Source organism: Nelumbo lutea, chromosome 7 (genome assembly GCF_056320005.1).
Source record: "Nelumbo lutea isolate HS-2025 chromosome 7, American lotus-T2T, whole genome shotgun sequence".
NCBI classification, from domain to species: Eukaryota; Viridiplantae; Streptophyta; class Magnoliopsida; order Proteales; family Nelumbonaceae; genus Nelumbo; species Nelumbo lutea.
Window position 1 is genome coordinate 59,970,463 of NC_142690.1, and position 24,434 is coordinate 59,994,896.

At 39.6% G+C, this 24,434-nt stretch overlaps 1 protein-coding gene across 11 annotated transcripts in view; it reads left to right on the plus strand.

Annotated features, from left to right (window-relative positions):
* The window catches only part of LOC148846609 (S-adenosyl-L-methionine-dependent methyltransferases superfamily protein), a 114,614-nt gene that overhangs the window by 89,315 nt on the left and 865 nt on the right, over positions 1-24,434 (plus strand). For 7 of the 11 annotated variants that reach the window (XM_088953546.1, XM_088953548.1, XM_088953552.1 and 4 more), the window contains 3 exons: positions 17,988-18,174; positions 19,070-19,254; positions 19,873-20,010. In XM_088953546.1, coding sequence (XP_088809672.1) covers positions 17,988-18,174; positions 19,070-19,254; positions 19,873-20,010 — 510 coding nt within the window. Of the gene's footprint in view, positions 1-17,987; positions 18,175-19,069; positions 19,255-19,872; positions 20,011-23,578; positions 23,647-24,434 lie in introns of all 11 variants that reach the window. The other 4 variants (XM_088953554.1, XM_088953555.1, XM_088953557.1 and 1 more) reach the window with 3 other exon arrangements.

Here is a 24,434-nt window from a genome sequence, read left to right on the forward strand (position 1 = left end):
CTTCTGAAGGACAATTGGCAGACTTTCTCACCAAGGGCATTTCAAGGCAAGACTTCATCATGACATTGGCAAGCTGGGCATGATTGATATCTATGCTCAGCTTGAGGGGGAGTGTAGAGAAGATGGGCTGAATGGCCCATAGGCTGTTACTGTATATTATCTTTTTGTTCTTCTCTGTAATGGGCCTTATTCTGAGCCCATACTCTTTTATGTTCCTCTTTTGTAATTTCTTGTCCAACTAAGGACCTCTCTTGTAATTACTAAAAGATTAACTTAATAAAAGTGTATTAGAGAGTTAGAGGGAGGTTAAGTTCGAACTCCTCATCCTCTAACTCTTCTTGTCGCAGCTCTCTCTTCTTCTCTAATCTTCTCTTGCTAGTTTCCTTTGTTTCGAACACAGTCCCTACTTCTAGGACTGTTTTTCAACTATAGGGTGACTAAAAGAATGGGAAAAAGACCCTTGTGCCCCTGCTGTAAATAAAGTACAATAACAGCAAATAAAAAAGACTTTAAACCGACCAAACATACCCTAACAAGACAAAAAAATAATAAACAAGAAATAAAATAAACTATTTCAACACTCCCCCTCAAGTTGGAGCATAGATGTCAATCATGCCCAACTTGTCACACATCATTATGCCGCACATGATGAAGACCCTTGGTGAAGATGTTTGCAAGATGTTCTTCTGATCTGACATATGGAGTGCTTACTTCTCCATTCACATGTTTCTCTCTAATAAAATGCTTATCCACTTCAATGTGTTTCGTCCTATCATGGAGGACTAGATTAGCTGCAATGTTGATAGCAGCTTTTTTATCGCAATAGAGTGACATAGGGTTACTAACTGCAAAACCCAATTCACCTAACATGTTTCTTATCCACATGATTTCAGCAACCCCATGAGACATGGCTCTGTATTCTGCTTCAGCACTGGATCTAGCCACCACACTTTGCTTCTTACTTCTTCATGTGACCAAATTTCCTCCTACAAAGGCACAATACCCACTAGTAGACTTTCGGTCATCAACTGCCTCGGCCCAATCAACATCAATATATATTTCCACCTTTAAATGTTCATGTTTCTGGAACAACAAACCATCTCCGGGAAACTTCTTGAGGTATCTAAGCATCCTCTCTGCAACTTCAAAGTGAGTTGTTCTAGGATTGTCCACGAACTGGCTAAGGACACCTACTGCATAAGCAATATCAGGCCTACTCATAGACAAATACAAGAGTCTCCCTACAAGTCTCTAAAACTTCTTCACATCTTTCAAGAATTCCCCCTGACTATCTCCCAGCTGATGGTCAGGTTCAATTGGTGAGTCAATTGGTTTCACCCCTAGCAGCCTAGCTTGCTTATATCTTCTAGTAGGTCTAATACATATTTCCGTTGAGAAATAAAGATGCCCTTTTTAGAGTGGGCAACTTCAATTCCAAGGAAATAACGTAAGGGTTTCTAGATCTTTCACCTCAAATTGAGTGGCTAAGAATTTCTTCAGTTTCTGTATTTCAGTCTCCCAATCTCCTATGATCACTATGTCATCCACATACACAATTAAAGCTGCAATTTTCACTTCACCTTTCTCCACAAGCAGAGTAGTCTGATTGGCATTGTTTGAACCCCATATAAAGATTTTTTTATATAAAGATTTTTTTAACCTGCACACCTTCTGCTCACTGCCTTTGGCACAAAAACCTGGAGATTGAGTCATGTACACTTCTTCCTCTAAGTCACCACTCAAGAAAGCATTTTTAATGTCTAACTGGTGAAGTTCCCAGTCAAGATTTGTTGCTAATGAGAGAAGATTCCTAATAAAATTCATCTTGGCTACTGGAGCAAATGTCTCTGCATAGTCTACTCCATATACTTGTGTAAAACCTTTTGCCACCAATCTGGCCTTGTACCTTTCAACAGTTCCATCATCCTTATGCTTCACTGTGAACACCCACTTGCATCCCACTGGTTCCTTCTCTTCAGGAAGATCCACCAACTCCCAAGTGCCATTTTTATGCAATGTATCAATTTCTTCATTGCATTTGTCCATTCCGGTTTGGATAATTCTTTTGCCACATTCTTAGGAATAGAGACACTGTCAACGGAAGAGAGGAATGCACGATATGAAAGTGAAATATGGTCATAGGACACAAAGTGAGAGATATGATGATTAGTAGTACAAGATCTAACACCTTTTCTCTTAGCAATAGGAACATCAAGATCATCACTAATAGGGGGATCAACATGGTGTACACCTTGCGCCTTAGCCCAGGCGTGTGCCTTTTGAAAAATTGACGCTTTTTTACTGTTTTTGAACATAATGGCTAGGCCAGGAGCGGAGACCCGGACCCTCGTGCCACGCCCCTCGAGGGAAGCCCAAACAAGTCCATGTTATGTCTTAAATTCTTAGTTTGCTCGCTCATCGAAGCTCCGAAAATCCCCAATTTGGTAATGTTGTTCATTCATTCATCCTAATAAAATTTCTTAAAAAGCAATTAAAACTATAGAATCATTATTTTCTGTGTGAAAATTAAGAATTTAAGACCTAACATGGACTCGTTTGGGCTTGCTTCAAGGGGTGTGGCACAAAGGCGGCTCGTAGAATTAGGAACGTAATATGTTTTACATTACATTAGCTATGTGAAGTAATGCACTTGAGTGAAAAAAGAGATTAGAGGTTTTACATGCTTGAAAATGTTTTATATGTTTGATTTTATTTTTAAATTCTCAATTGAATATGATTTACATCTTATGTTTATGTATTTTAATTTTAGATAATAGGTTTTTTGAAACATTATTTTAAAGTTTAAGTTTATATTTTTTATTAGTATTATGTTAAATATTTTTTGATTTTTTTTGAATTTGTTGTCATTTTTCTGAATTTTCTAACATATTTTTTAAATTTTTTAGCAATTTTTTTTGTATTTTTGCGCCTTGCTTCAAAAGTGTGTGCCTTGCCTTGCACCTTGCACCTTAGGCGCAAATTAACCCCTACGCCTTTTTTGCGCCTTGTGCTTTTAAAACACTAGGTGTGTTTCTCCTCAACCCTATTCTCCCCCTGAGGAAAAACCGAGTAGAAATGTTGACTCTCAAAGAAAGATACATCTACGAAGATATAGTACTTGCATGAGGTGGGATCATAGCAACGATAACCCTTTTGAGATAAAGGGTAACTAAGGAAAACACAAGGAGTAGCACGAGGATCAAGTTTAGCGCAATTAGGGGACAAGTCATAAACAAAACAACGACACCCAAAAACACGCATTGGAATGGGGGACAACGGAGCTGTAGGAAACAAAAGTTGATGTGGGGCCTTATACTCTAGTAACCGAGATGGCATACGATTGATGATGCATGTAGCACATAGAACAACATCCATCCAAAAACGTTTCGGAACATTCATATGGAGTAATAAACCACGAGCTACTTTGAGAAGGTGATGATTTTTCCTTTCAGCAACATCATTTTGCTGGGGTGTCCTAGCACAAGAGCTTCGATGAAGAGATCCACACGAAGCAAAGAACTCCGTGAGATCACTATGGAAGTAATCTTTTGCATTGTCCGACTAGAAAATATGAATTTCAGTTTGGAACCAAGTGAAAACCATGTGTTGAAAGTCTTTCACAATTTTGGGCACTTCATCTCTAGATCACATAGGGTAAACCCAAGTATATCTAGAGTAGTCATCAATCAAAGTAATGAAAAACTTATGTCCAGCCTCAGTAAGTAGAGTAACAGGGCCCCAAACATCAGAATAGACAATATGAAATGAAAAATCAGATATTTTATTTCTTAAAGGAAAAGAACTTCTACAATGTTTGCTCAATTGACATGTCTGACACTGCAACTTACAAATTGACAAAGACTTGAATAATTCAGGGGCGCCTAGGCAATGGAATATGAACTAAACTATTTTATAAGTTTGGGAACTAGGAAGGGAGTATAGTAGGTTCAACTGTTAAAAATAATAAGTGCAGGAAGCCAGTAACTAGGAAGGGAAGAAGAAGAAGAAGAAAAATAAGAAGAAGAGGAGGAGGAGGAGTATGGGGGCGGAGCCCCTGTTTTTTCGAAGAAAAAAAGAACTGAAGCTGGGCTGGAAGAGAAGAAACCCCTGTTTTTTCGAACCAAGAAAGAGCACTGAAGCTAGATTTAGGCGCTCGCCTAAGTCTCTGGGCATTCGCCTAGTATACAAAACTTAGGCGTTTGGGCGAGGCGACACTATAAAGCCGCCTAGTCGTCACCTTGACAATTATGGGTTTAAGGCACATTTCAGCTTGCTTTTTCTAGATGGGGAGATATTTCATATACCTTTGAGAGTTTTTGGGTGTCTCTCCTTTGTTCACATTCTTGGTCCTCATCGCAAGAAATTGGATCCTAAGGCCAAGAAATGTGTTTTCCTTGGGTATGCTCAAAACCAAAAGGGGTTTGTTATTATGATCCAGTGTCGAGGAGTAGGTTTGTTACTGTGGATGTTACCTTTTTTGAATCTACTTTCTTTTTCTTAGGTGGTTCTCCTTAGAGGGAGTGTTTTGGAGAGAGGAACTCACAACCTATCTCTCTTCCGGTGTCATTTGTTCCTTCATCTGATCCACCTATTCCACCATCAGTAACTACAATCCCATGTCTTGATCCACTACGACCAGCCTCACAAGTCTATCAATGCCACCAGAAGAGGGTTGACTCCACACATGCTCAGATAGAAGAACCTACACCACTCTCCATCAATCCATCTGAGATCCTAGGTTTGGTTGATACAGTTCCAGGTATTTCCCTTGAGCTTGAGCCTGTTATTTCCCCTAATAATGATGTTTCTGTATCGAACACTATTGTGGCAGTCTACATTCCATTGCATTTCACACCATCTCTCCTATAGTGCCTTATCACCCTCTTACCGTGGTTTCCTTTCTTCCTTGGATTTTGTGTCTAAACCAGGAATGCCAGTGAGGTTCTCTCCAAACCTGAGTGGAAACTCTCTCCAGTCCTTTTGAGAATAAAGGACTGTTTAGAACGGATGCAAAAATCAAAATAAAATAACATAAACCATTCTTCTAAGGAAGAAAAGATGAAGAAGAAGATGGCAGCAATAGGGGTTCAGAGTAAGAGAGCTTCGAACCTTAATCTCAACTCTTACACCCCTAACACTATTTTATTAAGTTAAACTTTGATAATTTACAAAGAGGCCCTTAGTTGGGCAAGAAATTAAAAGAACATAACATAGAAAGAATAGGCCCATTACAGCAAAGAACATAGAAGATAAAAAGGATAGACAGCCTATGGGCCATTCGGCCCATCTTCTCTACACTCCCCCTCAAGCTGAGCATAGATGTCAATCATGCCAAGTTTGTCAGTATCATGCTGAAGTTTAGCCTTGGGAATGCCCTTGGTGAGGAAATCTGCTAACTGTCCTTCAGAGGTGATGAAAGGTAGACATACTTCACCAGAAGCCACTGTTTCTCGAATGAAGTGTCTGTCAACTTCAATATGCATAGTTCTGTCATGTTGTACTGGATTGTGAGCAATGTTGATGGCGGCCTGATTATCACAGTATAACATCATTGGCTTATCTTGCTCAATCCCCAGTTCCTCCATCAATGATTTTAGCCACAATAGTTCAGAAACTCCATGTGCCATGGCTCTGTATTCTGCTTCTACTAAAGATCGAGCAACAACAGATTGTTTTTTGCTTCTCCAAGAGACAATATTACCTGCCACCAAGCTGCAGTACCCAAAAGTAGATCTTTTGTCATCAATGTTTCCAGCCTAGTCAGCATCTGTATAGGCTTTAAGTTTCATATGGCCATGCTTGGCAAACAGATTTCCCTTTCCAGGGGAGCCCTTCAAATAACACAGAATTCGATCTATTGCTGCCATATGAGTATCTCGGGGAGCATGCATGAATTGGTTGATGCAATTGACAACATATGCAATATCTGGCCGAGTCATGCATAGATAAAGAAGTTTTCCAAGGAGTCTCTGGAAGACTCCTTTGTCTTCTAACAATATTCCATCTGAAGCAGAGAGTTTATGACTCATATCAATAGGAGTAGCAATTGGTCTAGCACCCATCTTCCCTGTTTCAGAGAGCAAATCAAGAACATACTTCCTTTGAGAGATAAGAATCCCATCCTTGGATCTAGCAACTTCTATGCCAAGGAAGTATTTTAATTCCCCTAGATCTTTGATCTCAAACTCTGTATGAAGAAAAGATTTGAGATCATTAATTCCTGAAACATCATTACCAGTCACAACAATATCATCAACATACACTATCAGGTAAACTGCCAGGAATCCTTTCCTCTTCACAAAGAGAGTATGATCAGACTGTGTCTGTACATAGCCAAAGTTAACAAGGGCAGCCCTAAACCTCTCAAACCATGCTCTAGGGGACTGTTTTAGTCCATAAAGAGATCTCTTCAGCTTGCATACCTTTCCTTTCATATCTGTTTCATACATCCCTAGAGGAAGAGACATACAAACCTCCTCATGTAATTCTCCATTCAGAAATGCATTCTTTACATCCATTTGATAAAGTGGTCAGTCTAAGTGAGCAGCCAAAGATAGAAGAATTCTCACAGAAGTCATCTTGGCAATAGGGGCAAAGGTCTCTAGATAATCAATCCCATATGTCTGTGTATAATCTTTTGCAACCAGCCTAGCTTTGTACCTCTCAATGGTTGCCATCAGCATGATATTTGATAGTAACGACCCACTTATAGCCAACTGGATCCTTCCCTTTAGGCAAATCAACCACTTCCCAAGTGTCATTCTTGTGCAGGGCATCAATTTCTGATCTCATAGCATCCCTCCATTCTGGAATATTAAGAGCTTCTGACACAGACCTGGGAATTGGGTTAGAGGTAACAGAAGAAAGGTAGGAAAAATATGAAGGAGAAAGAAAACTATAAGAAAGGTGTTTGGAAATGCAATGTGCTGTACACTTCCTATTACCTTTCCTAATAGCAATGGGGATATCAAGGTCCGGGAAAGATGGCTCCAAAGGGGCTGAAACAGTACCTGTTGTCTCATCTGTAACTGGAAGTGTATGAGGCTCATGTGTTGTAGGGGAAACAACCTGCTTATTTCTGGATCTTTGCCTTTGATACATCCTGGGATTAAAAAGAGGACGAGGAAATAAAGGGGGAGGAACACTGGGACAAGAAGAGTGGAATGATTGATCCTCCCTTGATTCATTTGAAGGAGGAAGAGACTCAGTAAAAGACTCAACTGGGACAGGAAGAGGAAGAGCAAAGACCTGTGACAAATCCTCCCCCTTTGGACAATGTCCCTCCAGAGAGGAACCATAAAAGGAAGAAAACTCATCAAAGGTGACATCCATTGTGACATATCGAGTACCAGTCTTTGGATCAAAGCAACGGTAACCCTTCTGTGTGGGGGAATAACCAAGGAAGATACACTTGTGGGCTTTTGGTTCAAATTTATGTCTTTGGACACTAGGGATATGTACATAATAGGTGCAGTCAAAGACATGAAGAGGAATAGAAAGAAGCTCATTGTTCGGATGAAGGAGACTGAAAGGAGACTTGAACCCCAAAACCCTGGATGGCATACGGTTTATAAGGTAGGTAGTAGTGAGAACAGTATCACCCCAAAACTTTGTAGGGGCATGTGAGGCAAACAGGATACTTCTGTAGCTTCAACAATATGTCTATTTTTTCTTTCAACAACTTCATTCTGTTCTGGGGTCCTAACACAGGAGCTTTGATGAATAACCCCTAAGTTAGTGAGATAGCAGGACCAGTTCTTCTCAAAATATTCTTTTGCATTGTCAGATCTGAAAATTTTAATCCTAGTATCAAACTAGGTTAGGACAAATTCATGGAATTGCCTCACAAGCTTGGGAACTTCATCACGAGATTTCATCAGGAATAACCAAGTAAACCGAGAAAAGTCATCAATGAACAAGATAAAATATTTGTAGCCACCCATAGAGGGTAAGTGGTAAGGCCCCCACACATCAAGTGCACAATATTAAAAGGAGAAGAAGATCTTTTATTACTCAAGGGATAACTGTTTCTACAATGCTTTGACAGCTCACAAGACTCACAATGAAGATTGGACAAACTAATTCCCTTAAATATTTCAGGGAATAAATGACTCAATGCAGAAAAAGAAAGATGACCTAGACGAATTCAAATCTGGTTCAAAGGGGCTGGTTTAAGGTCCACCCATCCCCTGAACTGGTCGTAATCCTGAAACTCCCCCTGGAGGGGCATATCGGGAAGCCCCCAATACGATACGTATCGACCAATATGGCCTGATACATATTGAAATTTCGAATCTTGCTCCAAACTACCTTTAATATATTCTTTTTGGAGGCTATGGAAGCCACCTCTGCCCAACTTTTCCAAAGATCATCAAAGGAGTAATCCCTAAATAAATCTAAAGTTTTCAGCCACAAAATTGTCCTTGTAACATTCCTTTACTTCTTTGATGCTTCTTTCCTTTTCTTGGAATGTTCTAGCATTCCTCTCCTCCCAAATAGTCCACAAAGTGGCTGCTTTGATGCACTTCCACATTAGTTTCCCTCTCTTAATTGGCCACCCAAAAGTAGACAGGTCAAAAAGCAAATTTACTTCAGAGGGCAAGTTCCACTTGCACCCAAACAACATACGGACCCAATTCCAAATATTAGCAACAAAGGAACAAGATAACAACAAGTGGTAGCAATTCTCATTATGTACTTTACACAAAATACCCCAATTTGGGGACAAACAAAGATAAGGTCTCTTCTTTTGTGGGTTAGCCATAGTGTTGATCTTACCATAGAAAGTTTCCTAGCAAAAGACAACTATTTTAGGAGGGATGGGCCTAGACCAAATTTCTCTGGTAGGGAAAACCGAAGAGGAAGGGGTAGAACAAAGGGACTTGAAGAAAGAAGTGCAGGTGAAGAAACCATTTAGAGTTAGAGACCAAATTCTTCTATTAGATTAAGAGATGCCCAAACAAACAGAGTCCAGAAGAAGCAAGAGTTCAAAAATATAGGCAAGTTCTTCATCCCTTAAACCTTTGTGAAACCCAAAGTCCCAATTTAGAGTCAAAGGGAGAACTAGGGGTGAAAGAAACCTTGAGACTGGCTTCTTTTTAAAAAGGGAGATAAAGTAGAGGGAGGGGAAGCAATCTTTTAGAGGTTGAGTGCCCACCCAAATATCTTCCCAAAAATGAATAGAATTACTAGAGCATACGTCATATCATACCTTACAAAGCTAAGGAATTTATGGAGAGTGCCAAAGATTGACTTCCAGGGTGATGTAAGCAAAGCCCATTGAGATACCCCAGCATCCCATCCAGTCTCAGAGCCACCATGAATACTTTTTTTTCCTGAGAAAAGTTAAAGTATATTTTTATTAATCAAAAGGTCTTTTGTACAATGAGAAGTTGTACAAAACAAACCAGAAGGACCTCAAAAAAAGGCCATCCTCAAAAAAGTAAAAAACATATATAACATCTTTAAAATCAGTATGTATAGACAATCAATTTCTAACAATACCTATTGCCATATTGATGACCTTAGCTTCAGAGGAGGCTTTGTGATCAAAAACCCTATTATTCCTTTCTAACTATACAGCCCAAAGAATCGCCATGAACATGTTAAGACACAAATAAGTGGAACAGAGGGACACGTGTACAAGAAAAGGCCACATCAGCCTTTAAGTAATGTGACTGAAAGCCAACCACTCGAACAAACTACATAACAAACTGGACAAGTGGAGAAGTTGGGATAACAGAATTGTAACTAAGTGTTATAAATAAAGAAAGGATGTCTAGAAGAGAAGACATTGACTCTAGGAATTCAGTCTCTCTCTCTCTCTCTCTCTCTCTCTCTCTCTTTCTCTCTCTCGTTACAGGAGGAAGGCTTCCTCGATGGAGCACAAAGTCGATAGCATGGAAGGAGAAATGCAAAGATTATCGGCGGACATTAAAGAAATAAAAGAAAGCTTCGCGTCCTTGCTTGGGCGACTGGAACAGACACCACCGGTTTCGAATCAAGAAAGGCAAGAAGAACACAATGACACCAGTCATCAAAGCGGATCAGGAACCACCAAAACGGCAAGAATCGAGCTTCGCGTCTTCGTAGGGGGCGATCCCACGTCCTGGCTTCTATGAACCGAAAGGTACTTCGATTACCACGATACGCCTGGACCTGATCGTGTTCCACTTGCTTCCGCACACCTGGAAGGAGAGGCGATCGTCTGGTACTAGTGGTATTGACAATGACACCCACGAGCCACATGGGCGGACTTCACCGATGCCTTAACCATGAGATTTGGTGTCTTGGCTTTTGAAAACTATTATGAAAGCCTCGCCAAGCTACGACAGACCAGCTCCATCAATGATTATCAGATGGTGTTCGAAAGGTTAGTTGTGCGCGTGCAAGGGTGGCCAGAAAACGCACTGGTCGGAAGTTTTGTCGGTGGACTAAAGGAAGAACTGCAGCTGGAGGTTAAAGCCATGCAACCCACCACCGTTCTTGATGCAGCAGCCTTAGCTCGACTCTGTGAAGACAAACTGAATCGGGCAAGAAGGATTAATCGACCCCTGGGAGCTGCGGTCAGACCAGGTATACCAAATCCAGAACTTGGTATCTTGGGTAAATCGGAGTCCAGACCAGGAGTGGGAATCACAAGCAAGGAAGCCAACTCCAGTTCAGGCCCCGACCCAGCCAAGAGGTTAACCTGGGCCGAGATGCAAGCCCGACGAGAAAAGGGCCTTTGTTATGCGTGTGGAGACAAATTTGGATTGGGCCATCGCTGCAAGATCCAACAAGTATTCTTCCTTCAGCCCGAAACCGAAAACGCAGAGGAATTAGCAAACACCGACGAGCCAGTGGACAACCAAGAATGGGGGCAATGGACAAAAGAATATCCGGAAGTATCCCTGCAAGCCTTGATCGGTCTTGCCTCCTCTCAGACTATGAGGGTAACCGGACTGATACAAGGGCGCCATGTATCGGTTCTTATAAACAGCGGCAGCACCCTCAATTTCATTACTCAAACATTGGTCAGACAACCAGGGATTCCGGTCCAACCATATATAGCATTTTGGGTGCACGTAGCTAATGGGAGCAATCTGGCGTGCGACAGTACATGCACAGGATTAAAACTGAAGATACAAGGACATGAGTTCGAGGTAGATCTACATCCCCTGGAAATTAGTGGAGCAGATGTAGTTCTCGGAGTCCAATGGTTAAGGCAACTGGGGCCGGTGATATGTGATTGGGCTCGTCTCACAATGGACTTTCAAGTGGGCAAATCGCAGGTGCATATTCAGGGCTCATTAGCCTCGCCACCATAAGAAAGCAGGCAGCAGACCTAGCCCACATCATTTTAATGTAGATAGACTCCCACAGGAACGGCCCAATTCTAGCCCAAGGAAGTAACTCCAGCAGATCTGAAGAAGTCCACATACAACTACAACAGTTACTTCAGAAGTTTTCAATGATCTTCCAAGAGCCTAAGGAACTACCACCGGAACGTGCCCATGATCATTGCATTCCCTTGCTTCCCGGAATGGCACCCACAAATGTAAGGCCCTATCGTTACCCCTATCTTCAGAAACTAGAAATTGAGAGACAAGTGCAAGATATGCTTGGTAGAAAAATTATACAACCCAGCCATAGCCCATTCTCCTCACCGGTATTACTTGTGAAAAAGAAGGATGGGACCTGGCAGTTTTGTATAGACTATAGGGCCCCTGAACAACATTACTGTAAAAGATCGATTTCCCATACCGGTAATCGATGAACTACTAGATGAACTAGGCTGGGCCACAATATTCTCCATACTAGACCTGAGATCGGGATATCATCAAATTCGGGTCCATGAGGGTTACATCCACAAGACCGCCTTTCGTACACACGATGGGCATTATGAGTTTTTGGTCATGCCGTTTGGGTTGACCAATGCGCTAGCTACATTCCAAACACTTATGAATGACATATTTTGACCCCATCTGCGCAAGTTTATACTAGTTTTTTTTTTTTTTTTTATGATATACTTGTATATAGCGCTACATGGGATGAACACCTAGTGCATCTACAAATCACTTTGGAACTACTAAGGACTCATAAACTCTTTGCAAAGGAGTCAAAATGCGCATTCGGACAGACTCAAGTACACTACTTGGGGCACGTAGTCAAAAATGGCACTGTAGCGGCAGACCCAAAAAACATCTCAAGCATGATAAATTGGCCCCAACCTCAAAATGTTAAGGAGTTATGGGCCTTCTTGGGTCTAACAGGGTACTACCAGTGATTCATCAGAGGGTATGGACTGATTGCTGCGCCCTTAACAAGTTTACTCAAGAAGAATGGATTCTGTTGGACTAGGGAGGCCCAACAAGCCTTCTAGACGCTCAAAACAACTCTCATCCCCACCGACGCTCGTACTTCCAGATTTCTCAAAGGACTTCATCATTGAATGTGATGCATCAAGCCAAGGAGTGGGTGCGGTTCTCATGCAAGAAGGAAGGCCACTGGCATTCTTCAGCAAAGCATTGATAGCACAAAAATGGGCCAAGTCAGTATACGAACGAGAACTGATAGCAATTGTTCTCGCAGTTCAGCGGTGGCGACCCTACCTTATAGGGAGGAGGTTCATCATACGAACTGACCACCATAGCCTGAAATTTTTGTTGGAGCAGTCAGTATTATCCCCGGAACAACAGCAATGGATAGCCAAACTACTCGGCTACAATTATGTCATTGAATACAAGGCGGGGCACACTAACAAAGTGGCAGATGCACTGTCACACCAACCACAACTATTTCCATTACTTCTCATGGCCCCAACGTGTTCCTTCATGAATCGGTTAATGGAAGAAGCTGAAAAACACCCATAACTGAGCAATCTGCCTTCACAGGTCCAAGAGGACCCTACCATCCACCCAGGGTACACAGTAGAGAATAACTTGTTGTATAAACATTGATTGGTGATACCACAGGATTCAGCCCATATTCAGCAGCTTCTTGAATTGTTCCACTCATCACCAGTAGGAGGACACTCAGGAATTTTGCGCACTTACAAGAGACTAGCCACCCAATTCCATTGGAAAGGCATGCGGAATTCGGTCCAAAAATTCATAGCCGAATGCGTCATGTGCCAGAAAAATAAGGCTGATACCCAGTGTCCAGCAGGTCTGCTACAACCACTTCCAATTCCTACACAAGTGTGGGCTGATATATCCATGGACTTCATGACGGGGCTCCCCCTTTCCTATGGCAAGTCTGTCATTCTCGTAGTTGTTGACAGACTCACCAAATACTGCCATTTTCTCCCTCTCTCTCACCCCTTTACAGCTTCAATGGTGGCTGAGGGTTTAATTAAGGAGGTGGCACGATTGCATGGTACCCCTAACTCCATTGTCTCAGACCGTGACCCAATTTTTATGAGTCATTTCTAGGCAGAAATTTTCTGGTTACAGGGAGTGAAACTCTTCAAATCTACCAGTTACCATCCTCAAACAGATGGGCAAACTGAGGTGGTCAACTGGAGTTTGGAAACCTAAGGTGCTATGCAGGGGATAGGCCACGTCAGTGGCTCAAGTGGCTTCATTGGGCAGAATGGTGGTACAGTACCACGTATCACAGTGCAGCAGGAATGACTCCATTCAGGGCTCTATATGGACGGGACCCACCTACCCTACTCCTATATGAGAAAGGGTCTACCGCAGTAGCATCAGTGGAAGACCAACTCCTCCAGTGGGATATGGTGTTACAAGAGCTCAAATCCCACCTCTGTCGAGCCCAACAATGGATGGCAGACTCTTACAACAGAAAGCATAGGTCCGTCCAGTACCAGGTTGGGGATCAAGTCTTCCTTAAACTACAACCATACAAGCAAGTTTCAATAGCAGGCCGCGGGTGGAACAAACTGAGCCCAAGGTACTTCGGTCCATTTCGGATTGTGGAACGCATTGGGTCCGTGGCATACAAACTTGACCTTCCAGCGACATCAAAATTGCACCCCGTATTTCATGTATCTCTATTAAAGAAATGGCCGAAAATGGGAGCAATAACAACAACAACCCTCCCATCCTTCTCGAAAGATGGCCAAGTTCAAACTGAGCCCACCCAGATAACAGACTTCAGGTAGGTATGCAAAGGGCATCGCATCAAACCAGAGGCATTGGTGGTATGATCAGGTTTCCCACTTGAAGATGCAACTTGGGAACCTTACTTGGACTTACAGAATAGATTCCCACATCTTGACCTTGATGGCAAGGTCTCTTTCGAGGGAGGAGGGACTGTTAAGACACAAATAAGTGGAACAGAGGGACAGGTGTACAAGAAAAGGCCATGTCAGCCTTTAAGTAATGTGACTGAAAGCCAACCACTCGAACAAACTACATAACAAACTAGACAAGTGGAGAAGCTGGGATAACAGAATTGTAACCGAATGTTATAAATAAAGAAAGGAAGTCCAGAAGAGAAGACATTGATTCTGGGAATTCAGTCTCTCTCTCTCTCTCTCTCTCTCTCATTTCAGGAGGCAGGCTTCCTCGAAAAGCCCTGAGTTATGCAGTTACCTAACAGAATACTAGCCACCACCTCATGCTATAATCTCTTTCTCTTTCCATAGGCCACTTTCAAAGACATTTGCCTAGAAGAGCTTCATTCTTTTCATTCTTACTAACTTCCCTAGCCCTAAACCCCCCTCCTTTTTATTTCGGTTCACCACTTCCCATCTGATCAGATGATCCTTCTTTTCTTCCCCCAACTCCGACAAAAAATCCTATAGAAAGTAGATTGGCAGATTGGCAAGTTTTGCTTTGATTAAGGTTACTTTGCCCCCCCCCCCCCCCAAACTTTTCTTCTTCCAGGCCTCCAACATTTTTTCAAACTTCTCCACCATTGGACTCCAAAAACGACTTTCCTTTGGGTTAGCACCTAGGGGAAATCCTAAATAGGTCAAAGGCCACTTAGAACAAGTGCAATCTAAGCAGGAAGCAATAGTCCCCAATCTGCTCCCCCCCCAATCCAAGTTGAGCCCAACCACAACTCTTCTCAAAGTTGATTTCCAAATTAGAAGTACTCTCAAAAAATACAATCAGGTTCTTCAAATTCCTCACTTTCACTAGGTCACAACCCTCACAAAAATTATAATGTCGTCTACAAACTGAAGGTGAGTTACTAGAACTCTATTTCTACCAACTCTCCACCCTCTTGTTGACCCAATCCTATTTGCTTCTGATAAAGGTTTGCTAAAAGCATCAGCAACCAAAGTAAATAAGAAAGGGGATAGTGAATCACCTTGTCTTAGGGCCCTACAAGCTAGGAAGAAATCATTGACTACCCCATTAACTAAAATAGAGTAATGGTAGGACATAATGCAGCTGCTAATCCATTTACACCATCTATCCCCAAAACCACACTTCCTAAGCACCTCTAGCAAGAAGCTCCAATCCACTATATCATAAGCCTTCTCAAGATCTAATTTACATACAAAGCCTTGATTACCTGATCTTCTCATCTCCTCCACGCATTCATTTGCTAGTAAGAGCTGCCCAAGATTCTGCCCATTTGTATTTCTGAAATTCATCAATTTAGTCCTTCTAAGGCCTCAAAGAGCTGCTCAAGATTCTGCCATCATGAAATCTCATATCTCCATAGGCCCTGGATACAATGCCATTATAATTCCTTCTTTATTTCTGAAGTACACCAGTACACCACCAATCCTTGACTAGCCTGTATTTGTTTTTGATAAATAATATCACATTTCATTAAGATCAAGAGGAAGATACAGTCCCTTGGAAAGGCACGAGATGCCACCTCTCCAACACAGGAAACCCAAAAAACAAAACTATAAAAACTATAACAAGGAGTACATGAGTGCTACCTACAAGATTACAGTGTTTCCCTATTTGCCCCTTGTTTTGCCAAAGTATCAGTGAATGTGTTTGCCGATCTTCCCACCCACTGTACTGTAACAGACATGTTTCTTGTCAGCCATTCATACTTCTTTAGCTCATTCTTGTAAATCCATGCAACCTTCTCTGAATTATTTAACCACCCCACTACTATCTTAAGAGTCCCCCTCAATCAGCACCTGCTCCATGTCCAATTCTTTTGCGAGAAGGACTCCTTGTATGGCGGCTAACAATTCTGCCCTAACAGAATTCCCATCTCCCAATGGGCCAGAGTAGAGAAGGATAATCTCTCCAGCCTCATTTCTTAAAACAGCAGCCATCAAAGTTTGATTTTATAGTAGAAATTTTAGAATGTTATAAATATTAATATTTGAGAATTTTATTTAAGGGTTTAAAAAACTATTGTTTGACTATACATTATCCTATAATATACATAAGTACCTTTTGTTGATATATAATTTATGATTTATATATTTTTGATAGATAACTATTTAACTTTATTGAGGGTTTAAAGAATAATACAAAGAGATATGTACAACATGCCAATTGTCCCATGGACGATGGGCTGGTTAAGTCCCACATAACCCAATTAATTCTTTTGAAGATAAAAAAAAAAGAAAATTCATTGATGAAGATGTAGGAACCCAATGGAAAAGGGACTCTCAGTTCCTTTCTTAGATGCGTTGTCTCCTTATGATGTATCAAACTGGCCATGCCACTATGAACTTGAAGTCACCTCCCAAGTTCCACCATTACTTTTCAGTGATCTGCCTACTTTTGGTGCTTATAGGACAACAAACAATTCAGCTATTGTAGAAGCACCATAACTAATCAGACCTGAGTAGATAAATAAGATGGTTGCTTGTTCATTACTACACACCCCAATCTCTACCTGAGAGTCCCAGGTTAACAATGCCTCATCCATCAAACTATCAAAGTTCCGCTTTAAACTAACTAGTAATAAGGTGTGCAACCATTTTTTTAAGGTTTGGACCCTGAAAAAATTAAATTCATTCTCACAAGTCACAACTCATTGGTACAATCTGAATTCTCCTTAAACTTTTTTTTTTTATTTAAGTACAGTTTGAACTGAGCTCAAACTGTTCATGACCACTTCAGACTACTTTTAGCTTTGTTACTAGTTGCAAGATCCTCACTGAACACAATTTCTGCTTTGCTTGGACCATGGCTCCCATTAGGAATGGATCCCACCTTTCAAAAAGGGGAAGGAAACCCACCTTGTCCATTTCCTATCAATCATTCTTTGTGAGTAAAAATTTTGTTCAAGTCCTCATCCTCATATTGTCAAAGAGTGAGCAGGAAAAGCATGATATTAGATAAGAAGAAAACGATGGCTGCTTGTTCACCATTTGATTTGCATTGGTTGATGCAAATATTTTCGAAGGCTTCTTTTCATATTATGGAATTTTGATGTATGGAATTCGTTAATGGTGTTTCACTGCTTGATCATGCAGGTAAATTATTTTCTTTAAAATAACCAGCAGGTAAATTCATTAGTGGAATTCGTTGAATTACAGAAATCCTATCATTGAAGGAGATCCTTGTGTTGTAGTTGTGTGGTTGAAGGAAAACGAGGGCCCTTGAAGGTACAGGCATACTAAGATAAAAAATTTTATGGAGTTAACAACCACTTATTATATTAATAAAATTCAGCAGAATCGTTATTCATCGAACAGAAAAAAAAAAAAAAAAGATAGATAGGTATATTGGGATGTCTGAAATAGGTTACTGGGCTGCTTATATGAAACTGATAAAAAAAAAAATTATTCAATAAGAAAAACAGTAACATGATCATACTGCCTCTACTATAGTAGCCTCAACCACATCAGCAACAGATATAAACTAAGCTGTTCCAGACATATACCTTGTTCCTTTCTTCCCCTTCATTTAAATAGCTTCTTTTGTTGATTTCTTTGTTTTTAGTGGGGAAGCACATTCTTAAGGCCTGTTCACTTAAAAGAAAATTACCTGTTCTCAAAATAACACCATCACAGATCCAAACCATTTCTTCTGTGGCTAGTGATTACTGTTGACTTCATTTTGCAGATGCTTTAGTTCTCTGACATTGTAAGTTCTTTATGCCAGGTAATGGAAAATGGTATTTCTTATGCAATATCATTGGAGGGTCAGAAGACAGGATTTTATGCTGATCAACGTGAAAACCGGAAGTTCATATCAACAGTTTCCAAGGGTTGTAAAGTTCTTGATGTTTGTTGCTACAGTGGAGGCTTTGCTCTAAATGCAGCATTGGGTGGTGCCATAAATGTCATGGGTAAATTTTTGGATGCTAATATTTCTCATGTTACTATGTTCCATCAATTAAGGTTCTCGCTTTACCATATCAGAAAGATGGGCTGACCATTGACATCCAACCGTGACCACTGTAGCTCTTATACAAAATGTACCTCTGAACAGCTTCAAGATATGAGAAATAATATCATGCCAACTATGACGAAAACAAGTTAAGTTAAGATCAAAGGAGTTATCCAAATTAGATGACCACAAATGAAGCACATGTTTTGGTTTCTGATAATGGAGAATTCAAAGAATGCTTCTGCATTGAAAATCTGCCCAGTTCCTTCTTTACATGCCCTCCACATATCTATGATACTATTGCCAACTCATCAAGTTATAACCTCTGCACATAGTATTGCTAGTTCTTACCAGGGAAAATGTTGATTCCTGTAATATTTTGTGTTGGTACCTATGAAAATGGAAACATATCATGGAAATATTAGGAAATATATTAACATTTTAAACCATGGTGGATGTCCAGCTTAGAAGGCATTCTTGTGTTATACATTTTTCCTTGATTTCTCAATAAAGAGTTCCCTCTCTATCTTTCTTTTTTCCTCCATGGTTGACTGCTATAGGGGGTTTTTTTTATTTGCTCTTGATCGATATGCTTCAATTGATTGCTTGTTATTAGTGCTTATTCTACTCGTTTTCTGTTTTGTGAAGATTCTGGTTGCTTTAATTAGTATCACCTTCTGGCACACGGTTCTTTGTACTTCCTGTCCTTCTAAAGGTGGGGTACTAGAAGCCTTCAGGATTCCTGTGGAACATCAATATACATTAATGTAGTTTGAAGTGAAAGTTGTAATCACTGCATGCAGGTGTTTCTGATTTTAGAATAAGTGTGATTTAATTCTTATATTACCTCTCAGGCATTGATACCTCATTACCTGCTTTGGAGCTTGCAAAAGAAAATATTGGTCTCAATAACCTGGATCCAAGAAGCATTTCATTTTTGAAAGTAGATGCTAGTGAGTTCATGAAATCAGCTGCTGCAAGGCATGAATCTTGGGACTTGGTTATTTTGGACCCCCCAAAACTAGCACCTCGAAGAGAGGTATTTATTATGTTATCTTGTTTAATTGAAACAAATTGTTTGGTCTTTGAGGCCATTTATTTCTTAATATTCTTGATTTAGTTTCTGGAAAAGAAAGGATCCTTTCTCTTCTGAGGTTGAGTTTCTCAACAAGGATCTCTTCAGGTTTCTTAGGTTTTTGAGTCAAAAGCTATAGAAAAGTAGTTTGCTTTAATAATATTATGTCTAAATTTCTATTAATTGTTTATAATTTAGCAAGAAATGAAAATAAGAACACCAAGGGTGCCATTCATGTCAGTCACATGCAAGATGAAATTACATCTCTAGTCACAAAAGATCCATGGATCAATACTAGCAAGATGAAAGAGAGCAGGGATAACAAACATTCTAATTATACATCCTTGGTGTACCGTACCTATTTGTATACATGTTTGATGTATGTTTTGATCCTTACAATTTTCAGTCCGTTCTTTCTTTAAGCATCAGTTAATTTATTTACTTTTTAAGCTATGAAACATCTGGCATTTCTTTTCATCTTGTGAAGAATTCATGGTCCAAATACCTATTCTGTTAAAAAAATTTGCTCAATTTATTCTTGAGGACAAACTAATTCCTCTTTCTATATATCTTTTGTTCTAGGTCCTACAAAATGCATCTGGTATGTATAGAAATTTAAACTCATTAGCCATGCAAATAACAAAGAGGGGTGGTCTTCTCATGACTTGTTCATGTTCAGGGGCTATGATCCAAAGTGGAAAGTTTTTGGGCATTCTTCAGGCAAGTAATTGATTTTCTCTATCCTCTACGAAATATTTCTCAGAGTATCTTACCAATCTCGAGATTTTGATTTCTTTTATGAAGACAATCACCTTGAGGAAAATTCTTAACGATGTAGAAACTGTTAGAACTTAGAAGTGGTATTTTGTGTATTAGAGTAGGCAGCAGGGAAGTTTTGTCCTTCTAATTTAAAATTACTAAAAGAGGGAGTCTAGCATTTTCATGGATTTATTGAATTCCTATTATAGGTGCAGGTAGAGAACTAATCCTCTTCACACCAGTTTTCTCTATTTCTGTTTCCCTCTTCTCTCTTCTTTCCTTCTATTGTGTTATACTGGTTACAGGGATCACAGGATTGTAACATAGTATCATAGCTGGAACTGATTGAGACATGTGATCTATTATCCTCTTCTCTAAACTTGGGCTCACAGATTTGGGTCTATTCTCTCCTAAGATCTCAGGTCTGTGGGCAGGGTGACATCAGATTTCTTTATGGCACCTGTGGTGGCTGGTTGTTTCTGTGGCCACTGATTAAAGTTCCACTATATAACAGTCTTCAAAGAGGAACATGGTGGTGGTGATTATGAGTTGAATAATTGAAGAATTTAAGATGTTTCTACATTCTTAACAGATGTAGAAACTGTTAGAAGCGGTGTTTTGTGTATTTGAGTAGGCAGCAAGGCAGTTCTGTCCTTCTGAACTAAAATTACTAAAAGAGGGAGTCTGGCATTTTCATGGAATTATTGAATTCCTACTATAGGTGAAGGTAGAAAATGAATTCTCTATATATCAGTTTTCTCTCTTCTCTCCTTTTTTTTTTTTCTGTTTTGCTATACTGGTTAAAGGGATCACAGGATTGTAACATGGTACCAGAGTGGTCTGGAACTGATTGAAACATGTGATCTGTTCTCTTCTCTAAACTTGTGTTCAGAGATTTGGGTCTATTCTCTCCTATGATGTCAAGTCTGTGAGCAGGGTGATATCAGATTTGTTTGTGGCATCTTTTGTGGCTAGTTGTTTGTGCAGTCATAGATTAAAGTTCCTCTATTTGATAAAAAGTCTTCAAAGAGGAACATGGTGTGTGGTGATTATGAGTTGAATAATTGAACAATTTAAATGTTTCAGAAGCTGGCTACAAGGAGATGACTAGTGCTGCAAATGATATCCATTTGTCCAAATTTTATCCAGCTAAGGGTGATTAAAATTCAATCTGTTTTGTAATATGAATCTTTCCCTATCCAATCCGATATGATCTGATTTGGTTCAATTTAAGTATATATTTTCTTAAAAAAATTATATTGCATCTATGTAACATTGATTTGAATGCCATATTTTTACTAAAGTCACAGGTTAAAGTTTCATAAAAGTCGGGTGAGCTCCTCCGGATAATATGGTAAAGTTGTTTTCCAAATTCTTTTGCCTAGCCAAGGGTGCACTTGTTTGGACAGTTTGAGATGAGAGGAATGCAAGAAGCAAAGAAGGGATTATTGAATGTATAACTACTAGGTTGGTCCATTGATGAAGTCCATGGAGAGCTTCTCTTCTTTTACAATTGATGAAGTTGCATTTTGATGGACGCAGTAGGGGAATCCGGGGCCATTAAGAGTGGGAGGTATATTTTGACTTTAAAAATGAGAATGGACATCATCATCCAAGCCTTATCCCAACTATATGGGCCGGCTACATGAATCCTGTTTCACCATTTCATTCTGTTTAATTGTTAAACTATTAAATGAAAATAGGCATGTGATTGCACCATATTCAGGTCCATTTGGAGTTGGATACTCACTAAGGGCTGAGATTATGGCTGTTATGGTGTGCAACGAGCAAGGAATATGAAGTTGAAGAAATTAGTCCTTGAGGGTGATTCAAGTTTGGTAACATGCTGGGTGCAGCATAGAGAGACTGCTTTATGGCAAATTCAAGTGGCTGACTCAATACATTGAAGTGAGAATTAGTTGGGTAAACAGGAACGCTAACAGCATGGCAGATGAATTAGCTATGCAATGGGTGGAGAGAGCACAAATGTTTTGGGTGCAATTGTAAGAGAAAAAGAGCATAGATAGCAGAAGCTCTCTCTCTAGATGGGATGTTGTACACATTTATCTCATGTCCTTATAACAAGGAAAATATCAAAACCATTTTTAGTTCATTTTATTAAGAATATTATAATATTTTGAACATTTTTAATTTACCTTATTAATGCTATCCAATATCCAATTTCAATCCAACATCAATTAGAATCTGAATATATACAAATCCAAATTTATCTGATTCGATGTGATCTGTTTGCAGCCCCTAAGGATGACAGCAGCATCATACCAGAATTGAAGTAGTGTTGGAATGCTGTCTTTTGGTAGTATAACTGTGTCTACAGTGTGTGAAAAGTCCGTAAGGATGTAGGCAGCCCTGTTTTTACACCTGTTCTCAGTCTAGTTCAGCTTTAGAGGTGATTACATGAATCTGTTTTCGTGGTAGAAGTCTCTTCGTTCTAATAGAGCATTAAGTCCATTTTACCTTTTTCATTTAAATGTCTAGGGTCCTAATCGTGTTGTTTCCTATGTGTAGCCAAGTGGAAAAATCATCCACACTTCGAGGTTACATGTGCTCTATTATTAAAGATGTCTATTCCAAGGATTTATTATAGTAATGCTACTTCTTGTTATCTCATAAATCATATGCCCTCCTTTATCCTTCATGAGAGGTTTCCATTTTTCTTTGTTGTTTCTTTCATCGTCACCTTGGTCTCTTACTCAATGTTTTGAGTTGCTTTTGGCATAGTTTTCAAGGCGCCAAGGAGAGGCTAGGCGATAGGGGGGAACCTTGTCGCCCAGTTGCCTAGGAGATGGAGGGTAGTTCTCTAGGTCCCATAACCATATTTCCTTAATAATTATTCATAATTTTCATAAGAAAAGTATAAACTTCATGTTAAAGTATAAAAAATCAGCATATTCCAACATATGCATGAGAAGAAAAAGAAAGAAAAGAAAATTCAAAAAACATAGGGGCCGAAACCCCTATTTTTGTTATTGCAAAAGAAGAAAAGAAAAGATGGAAGTTCTTCCTTTTGTTATAGGAAAATGTGTTGATCAGACAACATTTTAAGTTCTTCCTTATTGGTTCAGGTTTTGAAGTCTTTGAGGGTTCAATACAGCATTTAACAATGTCTGTGTTGATTAAACCCTAACTAATAAGAAAATAATAAAAAGAAATTAGCATATAAACACAAAATGAATATTTTAGTTTAATAATGTCTATTTTATAATTATAACCTCAAAAAATTAAGAATATAAAAGTATCTTATAGCACACTGTACAAAACTGCTTGGCGATTAGGCGAAATGAACCTCCAAGGGCGCCTTGACGAATATGGCCTTTGGTTTGAGGTTTGGTATTGGTTTTGATAGGTTGGATGCTCAGGTTATCAAGTTTGTTTTCCTTGGGTACCTCAAAACCAAAAAAGGGTACAAGTGCTATGGTTTAAAGCTACATAAGCCCCATATTTGTCATGCTATCTCTTTTTTTTTAATATCCCACACTGCTATTTTCTAATGCTGATTCGATTCCAGATGTATCATTGGTTCCTTGAAGCAATATAAGCCCCATAATTGAAGTAGGACTGGAATACACTTAGAAGGTATGGTTGCTTTTGAAAAGGTATGCGCCCCATGTTGTGCACTTAAGCCCTTGCACCTTGCACTTTTAAAACAGTTACTAGAATAGGCGGCATAGCAGATTTTTCCTACTCTAAAATTACCAAAAGAGGGCAGTTTGGTCTTTTAATGTAATATTATAAATATAAAGGAGGTAGAGAACTATTTCTCTCCACACCAGTTTTCTCTCTTTCTCTTCTTTCCTTTCTTCTTTATTTTCTGTTCTGCTATAGTGGTTACGGGGGTCACAGGATTGTAACAGAAACCATACCAAGAAAAATTCCATAGTGATTTGGTTTTGGTTATTATTTTCTGATAATGACTTGGCCTTGGATATTTCTTTCTTCTGATTCTGTGAAGCTCCTATTTTCTCCTCTGTTAGGGATGCAATGATGCACACACATCTGCCACAGGCACAGGCTGAAGGAATTGATTTTATTGGAATTTTGGTTGTATACTTGTATTGTTTGTAGTATTATTGATTGATGGTTTATCTCAATAAATTCCACTTGCCATTTAAAATTTTGCGACTATAACCTGGATATTATATAGGAGCATAACATGCCAGGTAGCAACCAAAAAGCACATATGGTGCTGATAATCATTCTCATGTTTGAATAAAAAGTAGATTTACTGAGCTTAAAAACGGAATTTGGAAATTTTACCCATAGGCTAAGATCTCGGTTAGTGTTTTTTGTCCCTCAGTAGTCAGTCTATGATTATAGGATCTTAATTTGGAGGTTATTTTTCTTAATGGAGGTGGCTTAAGCTT